General features: G+C 43.9%; 1 protein-coding gene across 9 annotated transcripts in view; it reads right to left on the bottom strand.

Moving 5' to 3' along the window:
• Nucleotides 1–16,222, bottom strand: part of ATP8A2 (ATPase phospholipid transporting 8A2) — a 341,618-nt gene that overhangs the window by 207,519 nt on the left and 117,877 nt on the right. For all 9 annotated transcript variants that reach the window (XM_081197884.1, XM_081197885.1, XM_081197886.1 and 6 more), the window contains one exon: nt 5,388–5,560. In XM_081197884.1, the coding sequence (XP_081054010.1) occupies nt 5,388–5,560 (173 nt within the window). The remainder of the gene's footprint in view (nt 1–5,387; nt 5,561–16,222) is intronic.

Below are 16,222 nucleotides of genomic sequence, written 5' to 3'. Positions count from 1 at the left end.
AGGATGACAAGAATAATAAAGCTCAGAAATCACTAGTCATAAAGCTCAAATGCAAACCCTATAGTGTGTGTGTGTGTGTGTGTGTGTGTGTGTGTGTGTGTGAAAGAGAGAGAGAGAGACAGACAGACAGACAGACAGGGAAGAGTGTTGCCATCTAGAGCATAGTAAATTCAGTCTGCAAACTCACCACCACGACCACATTTTCATGCATCCCCAAAGAGATACTCGCATGAGGAGTCAGTGAAAAAAATAAATTGTACTCAACTGAAAAGAGATCTGTTTTAGTGGCCAGTGAGGGAAAGTTTGTGCGCGTTTTTGGACATACCAAGATCTGACTGCAGTCCCAAGCCTTCATCCACCTTCAATTATATGCACACATAAAAGCTGCCAGAATGATCTTTCCCTTATGGTTTTCAAAGTCATAAGATGAGCACTGGGCTGTCATGAATTGTCAGAGGTAGAACCAGATAATAAGCATTGATAATTCAGTAGCTGATAGATGGGGGGAGGGAACATCAGATGAGTATATACAAGAAAATGGAACACATACATAATTTTCTTTGGGACCAATTAATGTTATACAAGTTTGCATATTTTTAATAAGAAATACATTTGACATTTCCTTGTCACAGGGCAGGAAAGGGGAAATCTTCTGTAATGAACGTCAATGAGATACTTTTTGTTGTTGTGTTGTTGTTTTTAAATAAATGAACACAATCTGAGCTGCATTACAATACAATCATTAGGTGAATGCTAACCCCAGTAACAACATGGGCATTAATATTTCAGGTATATTCCATGGGCTCATTTTGCAAACTATATTATTGAGTTTTCTTCTGCACAGCAGCAGAAGGGTCATGGTAAATTCTCACCCCTTGGTGTTTTCAAGATTTCTTTCCTACCTCTTCTGCTATGTCAAGGTGGGGAACCTTTTTTGGCTTCACAGGCCAAAATCTGTCAATCACCTGACATCATAGTGACATCGGGTGATGCTGAGCTTTGAAGCCCCATTTGTCGAGACTTCAAAGTGCAGTGTAGGGCCGTTTGAAACCCTTTGCAAGCTGCCCCACACTGTTCTTTAAACCTCGGAAAATTGGAGGTTCAAAAGAGCGGAGAAGAGCTGTCCACTTTCAAACAGTCCACGCTGTTCTTCGACCCTCTAGTTTTTGGAGGTTCAAACAGAACCTATATCAGGTGTAGAGGTAGGTGTGCTTTCCCCCCAATCAGCTGGTTGGCCAAATGGAATAGCCTAGCGGGTCAAGTTTGGCCCACAAGCCAGAGGTTTCCTACTCCTGTGCTACATCACTGAACTATTTATGAGCATTGCATAAAAAAAAAATATTAGCCCCAGGATAGATATTCAGCAGCAGGCAACACACCATCACTTACAGGAGTTATACAAGACCTGGCTACAGCTCAGTGGAAGCGCTCGTGCTTGGCATGTACAAAATCCCCAGCTTCAATTCCTGGCCTCTCCTGCAAAAAGGTAGCAGGTAATATGAAAGAAAGCTGCTTGATGCCCTAGAGAGCTGATGCCAGCCAGAGTAAGCACTACTGCGCTGGACGGGCAAATAGCCCAGCTTAGTATAAAACAACTTCCTATGTTCCTATTGTGGGACTGTGTGCACTTATCAGTTGCATGAACAGCCGCAACCACATGAGCCACCTGAAATGGCAAAGTCCAGGCACAGGTTGACTACTACATCTGATGCTTCTGAAAACGATCCCACCAACACTGTGATATCTGTGGTTTGTAATGCCACAACCATACTTTGTCTCCCTGTCTGCTGACTCGCTCTGCCTTCCCTGCAAGGCAAACCTTCTCTACAGGATATTACATAGAATTAAGTTGGAGTTCTAAGATGTGCCAAAAGATCACTGTTATGTACTAAGCTTGGATCCTAGAACAATAGGCAAGTAGGATCCTAGAATGCAACAACTGATTGGCTTGCAGGAAAAGACCAATCAGGCTCCAGGAGGAAGTTAATCAGCCTATCAGGCTGGTAGGATCGTAGAATGCAACAACTGATTGGCCTGCAGGAAAAACCAATCAGGCTCCAGGAGGAAGTTAATCTGCCTATTAGGCTGGTAGGATCGTAGAATGCAACAACTGATTGGCCTGCAGGAAAAACCAATCAGGCTCCAGGAGGAAGTTAATCAGCCTATTAGGCTGGTAGGATTGTAGAATGCAACAACTGATTGGCCTACAGGAACCACTGTTTTACAAGCTGCAATAAAGAGCATGAAATCACTACAGGACTCCAAGTATATTTCAATCACTATGAATCTATGCAAAAAAGATCAGAGGTGTATCACCAGATGCAGCTTGCCAAGTGGGCCGGGGCCAATTTGGCGCTCCTGTTAGGAGTGCTTACGCTGTGTCAACCTCCCTGCTGTCTTGCCCTTCTTCCTCTCCCTCCCAGAAGGCAACAGCAATCTGCCTGCCAGGAAGCCAGCTCTTGTGGGTTGTCATCTGCTTTCTTCTACCAGCCCCGAACACATAATGATCTCTGGTGCTGTTGTGAAGGCAAATGCTGGCACAGGAACACCAATGGCTGATCCTGGATCAGCGCTGGGTCTGGCTGGGTCCCAGGATTGCCTGGCTACCATTACCTGGCACCATTTGACAGGATGCTGTCCTAGTCAGAAGAAGCAACAGGAGGAAAGGCCTTCCTTACTGCTGCGGGGACACATAGTTGAGCTCTGCTTTGGCAGTTAATTGTAGCGGGGTGCATACAAGATATGGAGAGAGCAAGTACAAAGCATCCAAGCCACAAAGGTTATTTAACTTAATGACTAAGTAAAGCTAATCAAGAAATAGTAATTGTATATTGGCATTGAAAGAAAGCAGGAGCAGGTGACCAGCACATTTGATGGGCTTGCCCTTATAATTCAGAACTTTTGGCAGAAGCTGGCAAAACAATGGTAAGAGCTACAGCAAAGGTGGGAAACTTGTATCTCTCCAGATGTTGCTGACCTACAACTCTAATGCCCAACCAACATGGCCAATTGTCACAGATGATGGGAGTTGCAGTGCAACAAAATATGGAGGACCACAGGTTAGTTACCCGTGCCCTATAGCGTAATGTCTTTCATCTAAGTCACTAAAATTCTTTCTGGGATATTTCTCAGATGTATTGTTAAACATTTCATGTCAAGTTTTAGTCCTTTTCATGTTATTTCCCATATCGTACGGAGCTTTACTCCATTGTAAAAACAAACAACCCCATCCTGTATCCACTTTCCACCTGCGTTATTATTACCCCATAGATTCGTTTATTCTAAATTTTAATTGTATGTTGGACTGGGGACACAAAAGGTCAGGGAAGTAAACGTGATCTCATTTGCAGTTACGAAGAAGTCTGTTGAGGTTCTACCATCTTAAAACAAATGGAATAACCTTACTCAAGGCTGATCTAAGGACTCAAGACAACCTCTGCAAGTTAGCAGCAAATCCTGTTTTAGGTTTCTGTCAGCGAGCTTTTTGCAGTGAGGTATAAACAAAGGTATTAACCCCTTGATTATCTCCCATGTTGAAAATACATTTTGGTGAAGTTGTTAAGTTCCATGCGTTTTCCACAATGTTTTGAGTCTAGGAACCTTTAAACTCTTGAGTCATGCCCCACTTCCTTCAGACATTGTCAGCCTTTGTGGAGCTAGATCAAAGGCCCATGCAGTCAAGCCAATTCCCATTTCCAATGCCTTTCTTTAAGCTAACCTTAGTCATATGACTGACAGGGTGGATGATTGCCTATAATCCTCCTCCACTGCCAAGAATTTGCCGATATTACTCTTCTCCTATCTCTGGTGACCAAAAGGCACAGTACTTTTAATTATTAGTACATTTAAAAAACAAAAACCCAAACGCCCCCAAAGAACAATGTGGAAAAATACAATAAAAGAGGAAGGAAAGTGATGTAATTTCATAGGTTTAAAAAAGGAAATAAAAATAAGTGGAGTGGAGCCCCCAGGGAGAAGGAGGAATGCCTTTAATAGCCCATAAGTCTTTGCAGAAACGTTCCTTTTGCTTGCCAGGTGCTTGATACTAAAGAAAAGAAAACATTTTTTATCCCACTCTGGGCTGTTTTAATCGGACTGTGTGTGTCAAATAAGGCAGTGCATTTTAAAACTTCACAGGAAGAAAGTTAAAATGTAATTGGCGCAGAGGAAAGGAAATTTCAAATTAAATAGTGCAGACATTAATGGGGTGGGAATGGAGGGGAAGGAGCAATTGGGACAGATCTTTGTTTTTCAACCTGATGATACACTATTTCACCAAATCTAGAAGGACTTTGGCTCACAATTCTCAATTTGAAGTAGCATGAATCCATAGGATTTAACGTCGCATAAATTCAGAGTCAGCTTTTCATTTCCACAGGGGCATTTCATACACATTTGCCATTCAATGTCATTTTAAAATGTACTTTAAAAAAAGAAAGATATATGGTATATTCATTTGCTAGGCTTTAGACATAAAGCACCGTTGAAGCTGGTTCTCAGGAGAAATCTTTTAATATGAAACTGCAGTAAATTTGGGTCTGTTTAGGAGAAAGAGAGAGGCCCATAACAAGATAAACTGATCCGTTTGCCCATTGTCTCCATCAACAGGATTACCTCAAAATGAATGGGGAGCTGGTGAGGTTTAGCAAAAGGTTAACAAAGCAGAGTTTACATTCTAGCCCAGCTTTTGTCAACCTGGTGTCCTCCAGATGTTTTAGCCTACAACTCCCAGCAAAGCCACCTGAATGCAAGAAGGGAGACGTACTATTCTGTACTGTACAGTGGTGTAGCCAAGGGCAGCCAACACGGAGCCCCCCAGATGTTGCTTCATGACAGACCCTTCAGCCCCAGCTAGCATGGTCAATGTAGTTAGGGAGGAGGAAGGAATTTGGCTCACTTCACATTTCAGTTTCAGTGTGAACCTACCTTAATTCCCAGTTCCTGAAACAATACACAAATTGAAAGGCCAATTCTTTGGAATTTGCTCCAAATTTTGCAATGCAATTAAAGCAACCAAATAATGCACACAAAATATTTGGGGAAAGTGTGAACACATAGGCAAATCTCAGTTAAAATAACATACAAACGCATCATATTAGGAGGAATTGCTTGCAAAAAATGTCTATTTGGGGAGAAATCTGCTCTAAAAGGCTGACAAGTATTCACATGGATTCTTTTTTAAAAAACAAACAAACCTGCAAACCAATGTGGATTAATATTGAAAAAATAAGAAACTGAAATTGACATATTTGCCCATCCCGGCTGTTGTCTGCAGCATCTGAAGGAGGTCACATAGGCAACAGGGCATGTGAACACATAAGACTATAAACTTGTTTTATAAGCTGGAAGCTCAAAACTTCCAATGGAAAGATCTTGGCATTTCTTACCTGCAACAGATGACAGATTTGCACGATAGCGCTAGATCCAGAAAGGACTGCCGCACCTCAAAGGAAAGAGCGTACTTCAGCGTCTGACCATCGATAATCAAAGCGATGTCATTCTCTTTGCCCAGCGAATCACCCAGGTTTGCACAGTGCTGAGTCAGTGTAGCTCTCGTTGCCTGAGGGATGCACACAAAAGAAGGAAAGGGAGAATGACACTCCTTTCTAGAATGGATCCGAATGGCAGACATGACAGTCAGGGCCATTGCAGTGACGGCCCCACATTTGTGAAACTCCCTCCCAAGTAGTCCCATCATCATACGGCCTCATCAATACAGTCGTTTAAAAAGGGCCCCTCTTATTTCAGATGGATTTATCTCAAAGGATTTGTGGTGCTGTTGGCCTGAAACACTTTTGTTTCCGATAACAGGAGTCTTGCTGGCCTCTTTGTGGTTTTGAACTGCTGTTTTAAAATGGTTCTGGTTTTTATGCAAGTTGCCTTGTGAGGGCTTTGCCCTGAGATGTGGCCTAGGGATGTTTAAATAAAATAAGTAAGGATGCAACACATAGTTGCTTTCATGAGCACATCATCCATCCATCCATTTTAAACCCTGTTTATGTGTTCTCTCAGGACACCTAACACCTTTCAGGATTCAGCTTCAGTTTATGGCCCATCACCAGATCCAGCCCACTGCCATCTACATATTGGTGGCAGTTCTCTCCTGATGGTGCTCCCAGAGGCTTCATATAGATGTTAAAGAGCACGCAGGACAATATGGAACCACGACAAAACAGGACAACTCCCAGGGTGCTGGGCAGTAGCCTCCCATAACATCCTTCTGCAATCAGCCCTAGAGTTAGGAGCAGACCCACTGAAGCACAGGGAACCCAACCCCAACCTCCCTGAGATGTTTCAGCATATTGTGGTGAATAGTATCAAAAGCTATCAAGGAGAACAAGCAGGGTCACCCTCCCCACTCCCATCTCCATCCTGACAAACGTCATAAACCCAGAATGACCAAGGCAGTTTCACTGCCATTAGTGGGCCTGTAGCCAGACTGGATCCAAGAAATCAGTTTCCTTCAAAGCATGTCTGACACTGGACTGCCACCACCTTCTTTGAGCACCTCATCCAGAAAGGGGATATTTGCTACTGGACAGTCGTTGTTGAATGCTTCTGGGGCCTGGGAAGTCTTCTTAAGGAGGGGGTGCACCACTGCCACCTTCAAGGGAGATGCTCCCCCCAATTTTTTATTTTTTATTTACTAATTAGGAAAACAGGATCTCTTTTTTTTATAAAATTTTTATTGCTTTTACAAAACATTTTTTATAGACACATACAAACAAATAAACAAACCATGTAAAATTTCATATCCGTTTTTTCATAAACCTTACTTCGTCGACTTCCCCAAACCTCCCCTTTGTGCATCCCAATTTCCAAAATTATTTCAGCAAATCCTAACACTTGGTTTTATCTGATTTACCCCTTATTCTTTTCTTTTACTTAATCTTTTACAGCTGTAAACCCCTTAGGAAAACAGGATCTCACTCTTTAATTCTATGAACTGCTGGCTGAAGACAAATGTAATTTTTTTTTCTATAGGCAACAATAAACACAGTACATTATTACATTCATGCAATTTCCCTTTCTTTTACAAATACGTTATCAGCACCGAGCGAGCAACTTCAAGTTAAACACACTCCTCTATGGAAAGATGCCGTAATGTCTGCTAAATATATCTGTTTATCCGTGCTTTAGAAGATCTCTTTTTATAATGCCCCAGGTTGCAGGTAATAGCTACAAAATACGAACAAGACTGGAGCGGGATTATATTTGTCAGGAATTTTTTTAAAGGTATTTATGAACCATTGTAATCTTGTGACTGCTTTATGGGCCCAAATTCCTTCAGGGAGAAGTCACAAACCCAGAAAACTTGTTGCAGATTATAGCATTTTCTATCCTCATCTCTGATTTGACAAGCAGATGTGGAAGCAGTGCGTAGATAAACTACTTAACAGAGACAATACAAGTGTGGGCACTGGACAGCTTCAGTTAAGCTAAGTGTTGTAAGGCAATGAAGGGAGTCTTGAATGAGGGCTTCAAGGGAACAGCCTTCCTTCTGCATTAACCAGTGTTCTGGACCTTTGACCAACTAACCCGGGTTTCACAGGGCAAGGACATCCTCTAGGCCTAAGTATTGGCCTGAGTTCAGTCAGCTGACCTTGCAGCCCAATGGAGAGTCATTAGGCTCTATAACAGGGGTACGGAATCCGTTTCAGAACCACGGGCCACGCTTATTTCTGGGCAACCTTCTTCGGGCTGTATTCCAGTCGTGGGTTGGGCAACAGTGGGCTGAGCAACAAATGTAGATTTGTACGGTAGGATAGCTTTACACAGCACTATTTTTCTAGAAAAAGAGGTCCCCACCTGAGAGGTGCCAAGTTCCGGCTGGAAAAAAAGCCCTGGTTTTACACCTACTCAGACGTCCCTCTCTAGCCTCCATCCAGACAAACATTAACAGAGTTTTAGTCTTGCAAAAACACTCAAGAGGGTGTGTGGCTTAGAAAATCCTTCCTTCTGGTCTGGCAATCTTGAGTCCCACTGGGTTATTACACAGATTCCAATAGCTGTGCCTGTCTGTCTATGATTACATTCTCTGCCTCTGGCCCTTGGTTCCTGTTTGCCGGATCTGGTATCTGACCGCCAACCTCTTCTCGACCACAGCTCCTGCCCCATGTCAGGCCCAAACTCCATGGCAACCTATTCCAAGATAGGCCCCAGGTCAGAAATAAGTTAAGCGTCATACCCTTCCTTAAATCTTGTTGGCACAGCTGCTTACAATGTCCTTGCAATGCTATTGTAATAACTTATTCCAGGATACCTAGCTGTTACACATCACCTTGAGCATTTCTTGGCTGGCTCAGTAACAACAGGTTTCGACAATCTATTCACCAGCTTATGTGTACAAACCATTTGCTCCTCCAAAAGGTAAACGTGCATGAATACTGTCATGTTGTATAAGCATTCTCAAGGAAGCTGTATGGGTGCTTTCCAGAAGCAGAGATCTCTGCGTTCCCAGTGCAAGCCCCTCAACTGAAGCTCCAACTATTACTTTAAATACAACAATGCTTATTAAATAAAATAATCCCCACCAGTGAACCTAGATTATGAATGTACTAAAACAGCCCAAACCAGTGTTTGCCAATCTTTTTGGCAAGTGCACCAAGGTAACAAAGTTCAAAGTAAGAAGGGGGGGGGTGCTAGTCCAGGGAAGTACCATATGAATTAGGGTGCTTTTGACTCTTGTTATCAGAGCATACCAAAGGAGAAAGAAGCAGTGCTAGAAAGGGCAGCAAGACCGTAGGCTTGACTTTGTGCCACAGGCATGTCTGCTCCTGTCCAGAAGCACCAGGTGAAGCTTTGTATGCAGAAGGTCCAGGGTTCAATCCCAAGAATCTCCAGGTAGAATGAGAGATAACCTGCCCTGAAATCCTAGCGAGCTGCTGTTCGTCAATGTAAACCATAGTGAACTAGATGGACTAACAGTCCAGCTCAGAGTAAGGCAGCTTCCTATTTAACACCTGCTGCCTGTGTCACCCGAGGCACCTATGCCTCAGGTTCACTAATTAGGGCTCAATTTCCTCCCCTTAAAAATGATTAATGTAAGTATTATTTCATTCCTTCTTCCTTAGTTCTTTCCCCATGATCATCTATATGACATGATACAGTCAAAGTCATGCACTTTTGAGGACTAAGGATTCCAATAATAGAGCAAAGAGCATTTCTGATTAGCTACCACCAAAATCGACAGCATTTAGAAGTAGTTAACTTTGGTGGAGGGCACAAGGAGAAGGGGACGACAGAAGACGAGATAGTTGGACAGTGTTCTCGAAGCTACCAGCATGAGTTTGACTAAATGGCGGGAGGCAGTGGAAGACAGGAGTGCCTGGCATGCTCTGGTCCATGGGGTCACGAAGAGTCAGACACGACTAAATGACTAAACAACAACAACAACTTTGGTGGACAGAATTTGGATACATCCCACAGGGGCTTCCTTTTAATTAAGCATGCACAGGATCATGTAGTCAATGGAGAAGAAAACATGGAAGGGTGTTTGCGCATCTACCATATGGAATACTTTAGCATTAACTAGGGTCTGAATATTTTTGAAACTTCATTCCCTAGTTCCTTCAGTTGATGTTCTTTATCAACTTTGATCCCAACAGTGGCTACTACCAAAGAAGTTAAGAAAGTGATGGTTCATTTTTTATGCCTTTCCCCTCATCTGTTGATGATTGTGGTTTATTTAGGAGAAAGTGCAAAACTAGCTTGATTCCTAAAATCAAAATACTACACAAACAAACGCCTAAAATTATTGCCCCAGGCACGCAGTAGATTATCATGTGGGATTCTTGGTACCTTCCAGTTCCCAGCAACAGGAAAGGGCCTCAAGTGTCAATTTCCCAGATTTTCCTGAAATATTTCACAAATCCCTTTACAGGGAGAGAGAGAAAACCCGTGTTTTTCAGCAGAAACCATTTCCCCTCATCCTCTCCCTTCTCTATACTGTTCCCAATGCACTGTTCCCACACAGTTTGCCAGCCTATTAAGCCTGTGCCGAAAACACTCAGCATTAGAAGTATTTTATATCCTAAAAGGGAAATGGCTTTGTTTCATGCATCATATAGTAGAACACCATTTTTTTTCCTAATCCGCTACCGGCCCCCAAAGCATTACGTCCTCAAGCTTCCTAACACTTCCGAACAGTACAAGAAAAGAAGAGTCTCTAACAGCAGCCTAATCTGACCTGCCCTGTCATTGTTAGCAGCAAAATAAAGCACCCTTGTTACATCTGCAGCTTGGACCACTTCCAGACTTTAAGGAACAGGACTGAGGAGAAAGAGGGTTGGAATAGAAGGGGCCTGTGTAGTTTTGGCTCAGCCGGAGTCTGCTTCTGGGTTCCCACATCCCCCAAGCCTGGCCAAGGCCCATCTGAGAAATAACAGCCTGTGAGGTCACTCTGAGGAAGAAGATTGGATGACAGATGCTAAATATCTGTCTGATATCTGCCCCACACCTTTTTGAAGGCCACGCCTTACAAAAGGGGGGGGGTATTTATCTGGTGAACTTTCACATATGATAGGCATATGTCAAATGGGATAGTCCAAGCACCTCTGCTTTTATTACTTTAAAAAAAAGCCTTCATGCTGTAGCCATCCAACAGCAAGAAAGGATGGTTGCCCATAGGGGCCTTCAAGTCAGAATTCTCCATGGAATTACAGTAAGAACATAAGAAGGGCAATGACCTATCCCAGGGGTCAGCAAACTTTTTTAGGAGGGGGCCGGTCCACTGTCCCTGAGACCTTGTGGGGGGCTGGACCCCCCGCCTCCCGAAAGCACCCCCCTCACGAAAGGGACCCCCCCCGCCTATGCCACTCAGGCCGCAGCCGCCAACGCTGCCTCATCTTCAGCAGCATCAGCGTCTTCTGTCTTGGCGGGACACAGAGCCCATGACGCTCCCCTGGGTGGCGGAGGCAGCCTCTGCGCCGCTGTCGCTTCCTTTCCGCTCGGCTGCTTCCTCCTGCTCTGCCGCCTCAGCAGGAAGGAAGGGGCGGTGCCCAGAGGCGTCCACGGCTTCTGATTGGCTGTAGGAGCTTCCTGCAGCCAATCAGAAGCCCTGCTGTATGGCGGAAGTCAGTCTCCGTGCGGCGAGGCCTCTGTGGCGTGTGTGTTTAGGGCGGGGACTGACAGAGTGGGCGGCAGGGTCCACAAGGTTCACGGGCTGGATTAATGAGCCCGGTGGGCCGTATCCAGCCAGCGGGCTTTATTTGACGACCTCTGACCTATCCAGTCCAGCATCCTCTTCCCACAGTGGCCAACTAGATGCCCGTGAGAAACCTGGAAGCAGGACCCAAGCACAACAGCACTCTCAGCAACTGGTATTCAGAAACATTACAGCCTCTGACTGTAGTTATAGTATGTAATCTTTCAGATATTTGGTGGAATGGATTTCAAGGCGAAGGAGAAAAAACTCGCATGGCATTCTTCTAGACTCTTCGCTATTGCTGGCTGCCATTTTTAATTTCTTGGAGCAGTGTTCTTCAATGTTGGGTTAAAGGGTCATAGTTCAGTGGTAGCATATCTGCTTCATATGTGGAAAGTCCAAAACTCCATCTCTAGGTAGGGCTGAAACCCTTGAGAACTGCATCCAATTAGTGTAGATTGGGAGGAGGGGAGACTCAGCCTGCGGGGGTCAAATGCAGCCCTCCAGGCCTCTCCATTTGGCCCAGGAACTCTCTACAGGTCACAACCCTTCTCCCTAGTCCTTACCCTTTTACTGGCCCTCTTTAATTTTTTTGCACTGGTCCTTTTTGCAGTTTTGCCCCTGAACACACACACCCCTCCCCATGAGACTTTAAATGCCCCAGGACTAATGCTGACTTAAAGGATAAGCAAGATTTCCAGCTAAGGGTCTAGTAAGCCTAATGCACAACACTTGGTTGAACAGTCCTATAGGAATACAGACAATCCCTTGGGGGAAATAAGATCATGTTTAAGCGACAGAAACTGAGCATGAACTTGATTCCCCCCCCCCCCTGCTATTAGGATGGAAGTAAACAGTAGTAAAGACTTTGCCTTCCTGCCCCCCCCAAAAAGAGGTTAACTGGCAACCCACTATGTAGTTATTAGTTCAATGTTAACAAAGGGGTGTCTATGTTTAAGAAAGCTTCGAAAGCGTGAGCCAGTTAATCTGTTTCCAGCATGTTTATTTTCATTCTCAGGACACAGCTGGGTAAGACGCAGTGTTTTGTCCAGTCAGCTACTGAAAGCTGCTGGAAGTGCTCCTTTAGAAGAGTTTTCAGGTGTTTTCTGCCATACTGAGGAAAGCATTTAGGCTAACTTAAAAGCATCCTGCCTTGCTTGCCCTCAGGTTTCAAACTCATTTCTGCAATGCTGTGTTAAGGTCAATAGGGTCCTTGAATGACAACTGACAGAGCCCGCCCCCTTTCACAACAAAGGGACGTCCTCACCACAGGGTTTGTTTCTACAGTTATCAACTCTGTGCCTTCCAGTCCCAGAGCAAGCACTTACAGACACAATACGACCAAACAAAACCCCACAACCACATCGAAAACAACAACAGTAATAACAACACAGTGGAACAGCAAAAAAAAAAATAAAAATAAAAATAAAAACAGCAGCTGTAAAAGGACTGAAGTTAACTATTTTAAATGCTTGGGGAAATAAGTATGTGCAAGGTGAACCTTTCTTAAGAGGAAATTCCATAAACGGGGTGCCACCAGCAAAAAGGCTCTGTCCCAAATTGCCATCCGGATAGTGGGACCCCAGTACTTTCAGGATTGCCTGTCCCCTCATGAACCAACCCAGATCCTGGAATTGTCCTCTGAGACCCTTCACTCCATGAGCGGTCTGGAAGTTGGCAACACAAGCAGAGGACTTTTCAGTGGTGGCTCCTCACTTGTGAGATGCTGTCCCTAGGGAAGTTCACCTGGTTTATCACCAGGCCTTTGTTAGTGGGGCAAGATCTGCAAAACCTGTTTTATTTGAATACATGTGGGCTGTGTTTTTTTAAAAAAGATTTCTATTGATTGTGTTTATTGAAATTTGTTTTGAGTACCGTATTTTTTGCACCATAACACTCACTTTTTCCCTCCTAAAAAGTAAGGGGAAATGTCTGTGCGTGTTATGGAGGGAATGCCTACGGGTGGCGTGCCTACGGATTTTCCTCCTCTAAAAATTACATGCGTGTTATGGTCGGGTGCGTGTTATAGAGCGAAAAATACGGTATCTGTATTGTGTCTGTAAGCTGCTTTGAATAAAGTGAGATAGATAGAGAGATAGATAGAGAGATAGATAGATAGATAAAAATTTAATTTAAATTAAATTAAATTATGTAACTGACCTCATGAGGTAGGGAGAGAAACAGCAGCATGGTAAACTGGAGCTACAGAGGTCAATGCTAATTTGGGACCAAACCCACCAACTGGGTAATTTTTGTTTAATTCAAGGGGGGGGGGGGAGAATCTGCAGTATCCTTCAGCCCATGAAGGAATTGTTAGTGTAAAGGGACACAGCAGCTGGGGAAGGATTTAAGGACATGCACTGTTGACTTCTTCAGTGCTTTTGCTGAGCAAACAAACTCTCCCTGTTTAACCGCAAGTAATTAGCAACGGTCCTTGAGATACCATTTGCTGCTTATGGTTCACTAGCTAAGTCTTAGGGGAATGGAACTGGTTTGCTGCAATTGCAAGAATCCCAATCCAGAAAAAAGGAGAGCAAGTCCCAAGGAAGGATTAGCTATTGTGCCTATTTCCCGAATTCTAGCAGATAAATGTGTAAGAATTTGCGGTGATTCCGTGCCAGCCATGCAAGCACATTTCCCCCTCTGAGGACTAGAGAAAGCGCGGTGTTAAAAAATAAATAACAATGGCCAGACCCTAAGCATTTTCACTCTTTTAGAGTACAATTGCCAAGTTTTTCATCTTCCCAGTAGGACCCCTGCGCTTTTAGAAGCAGCCAGAAAGAATGAAATGTAGCAGGTGAAGTTGGTCACAGTTCCAAAATCCAGTGAAATTACTTTCCTGCTCACCAACCTTCTGCAGCCCCATCCAGGAAGCTATGTTTGATTCTACAGAATGCAAGAAGGAGGCTATCCATCAATTCAGCAAGAAGTTGCCTAGGATGGAATTCGTCTAGAAAGGCAGCCTACAATTTAAATAATATATAGGATGAATTCTAAGACACGAATACTGTTTCCAAATATTTTAAGCTGCTAGAGAACCACTCAGAGCACAGGTGTACTTGTGGAAAATGTGGTGATCGTGTATGACAACAACAAAAGGCAGCACCTTCTATTTCCTACTCAAAGAGGTGTTCAAAAAGTTGCACTTTCTTACCATGTAATGGTTCCTCTGCCGTAGGAATCAAGTCACAATTCTCAAGCATGTAATGCAATTGACTCCTAACATGAGTGCATTTAACTTGCGCCATCGCAGCTTTATCCGCTGGGTGGCGGCCACCTGAAATCGCACAAAACAATGCATGCAAGGCAGAGAGCTTAAAAGCTCTTTCTGTGTCAGGTCTTCCTGCAGTGGAAAGAGCTTTTAAGCTCTTGGGCTTGCTTACTGGGCTCTGGGAACGTCCAGTGAGAGCTCTAGGGGAGCTCTCAGAATAGCCTCCCAGAGCCTGGAAAACAAGGTGAGGAGCTTAAAAGCTCTCCATCTTGGGGGGGGGGGCAAGGTCCACTCAGTGTACCAGCTTCAGAAAGGTAGGAATGGTCATGCAGGCTTGTTCTGGTTATACACAATTTTGGCTTTAGGCGCAATCCCTTGCAACATAACCCCCCACGCAAGTTGCGAGTTGACTGTATGTGGGAATGGCTTCACAACCAGCCTGTGTGCCATATGCATAAGATAGAGGTGGTGTGTTCGCTCCAACATAACTGAGAGCCAGTGTAGCATAATGGTTAGAGTGCTGGACTAGGACTTGGGAGACCGAGGTTTGAATGCCCACTCAGCCATGAAGCTCACTGGGTGACCTTGGGTCAGTCACCATCCTTTAGCCTAACCCAGTGGTTCTCAACCTGTGGGTCCCCAGATGTTGTTGGACTACAACTCCCATCATCCCTGAGCTCTGGCCTTGCTAGCTAGTGGTGATGGGAGTTGTAGGTTGGTATAACCTATCTCACAGAGTTGCTGTGAGGATGAAATGGGGAAGAGGAGAATAATAATTCCATTATTTATATGCCAGCCTAGTCACTCTGGGTGTTTCTAAAATACTAAAAACACAATAAAGCACCAACCATTAAAAACTTCCATGTATACCACCTCGAGATCCTTTGAAAGAGAAAGGCATTATGTAAATGTAATACTGTAATAAAATAACAAAGAATAACTATCCAGGTATGGTCATTGGCAAGACTGGAAAACATAACAGAGGGTGGTTTTATCTGAAACTGTGAGGTTAGTTTGGGGTGTTCAAACTTGTGGGAGATCCCGCAGCCTAGAAGGCTGCTTCCTGTTTCTACTAACTACAGAACGGTTAAAAACAGAACAATTTCTACCTGCAGCATGATAAACTTAACAGCAACTGAAACCTTTTTACTGGAGCACAGTAAGCCTAATAGTTAGTCTCGCCCTACACAAGGTACAACTCCAGCCTAAAAGCATGCTGGAGTTAGCGATGTTAATTTTCTAATTCGCTATTTCCAAGAGATTACGAGCCTAGCCACAAAGCTCCTGGCAATCATTAAGACATTGTTCACACAAAAGTCTGTTTACAGAAAAACAAACTTTCTGGCTCTGGTGACCTGTATAAATTTAATTCCATTCTCCAGAGTACTTCATGTTGATGAACAGTAGGGCACTTGTTATAAATCTTGGGAGCGCAGAGCGTAATTTGTTGACAGGCAGAGAATTAGAATATTCTGAAGCAGAGCTCATGTGTGGTCTGCACTCAGAACCACATCCTACAGTTCTGGAAGAAACCGTGTGATGGGTTGTTTGTATTTTATCACTTTCCAAAGCCCTTCAGAAAAAGCTCCATCTAATCAGTACAACTCAGCAACTGAATGGAAAAAAAAAAACCCTGACAGGTTGACATTCCATAGAACCAGAATTCAGGCCATTAAAAAGAAAAAGGAGATACCTTGTGGGATATATTATAGAAGACAAATACTATATGTAGTTCTCAGGGTGCCCAAACAGAGGCACTGCGGCTTGCAGCTGCAAAACCAGTGACTGAAATCCCTCCCAGTTCCTCCTTTCTACCGCAGCCACTTGCACTATCCCAATACCACTCCAGAATTATGGGATGTAAG

This window comes from Podarcis bocagei, assembly GCF_964188305.1.
Source record: "Podarcis bocagei genome assembly, chromosome: 6".
In the NCBI taxonomy this organism is placed as follows: Eukaryota; Metazoa; Chordata; class Lepidosauria; order Squamata; family Lacertidae; genus Podarcis; species Podarcis bocagei.
This window is presented reverse-complemented; position numbering and strand designations above follow the sequence as displayed.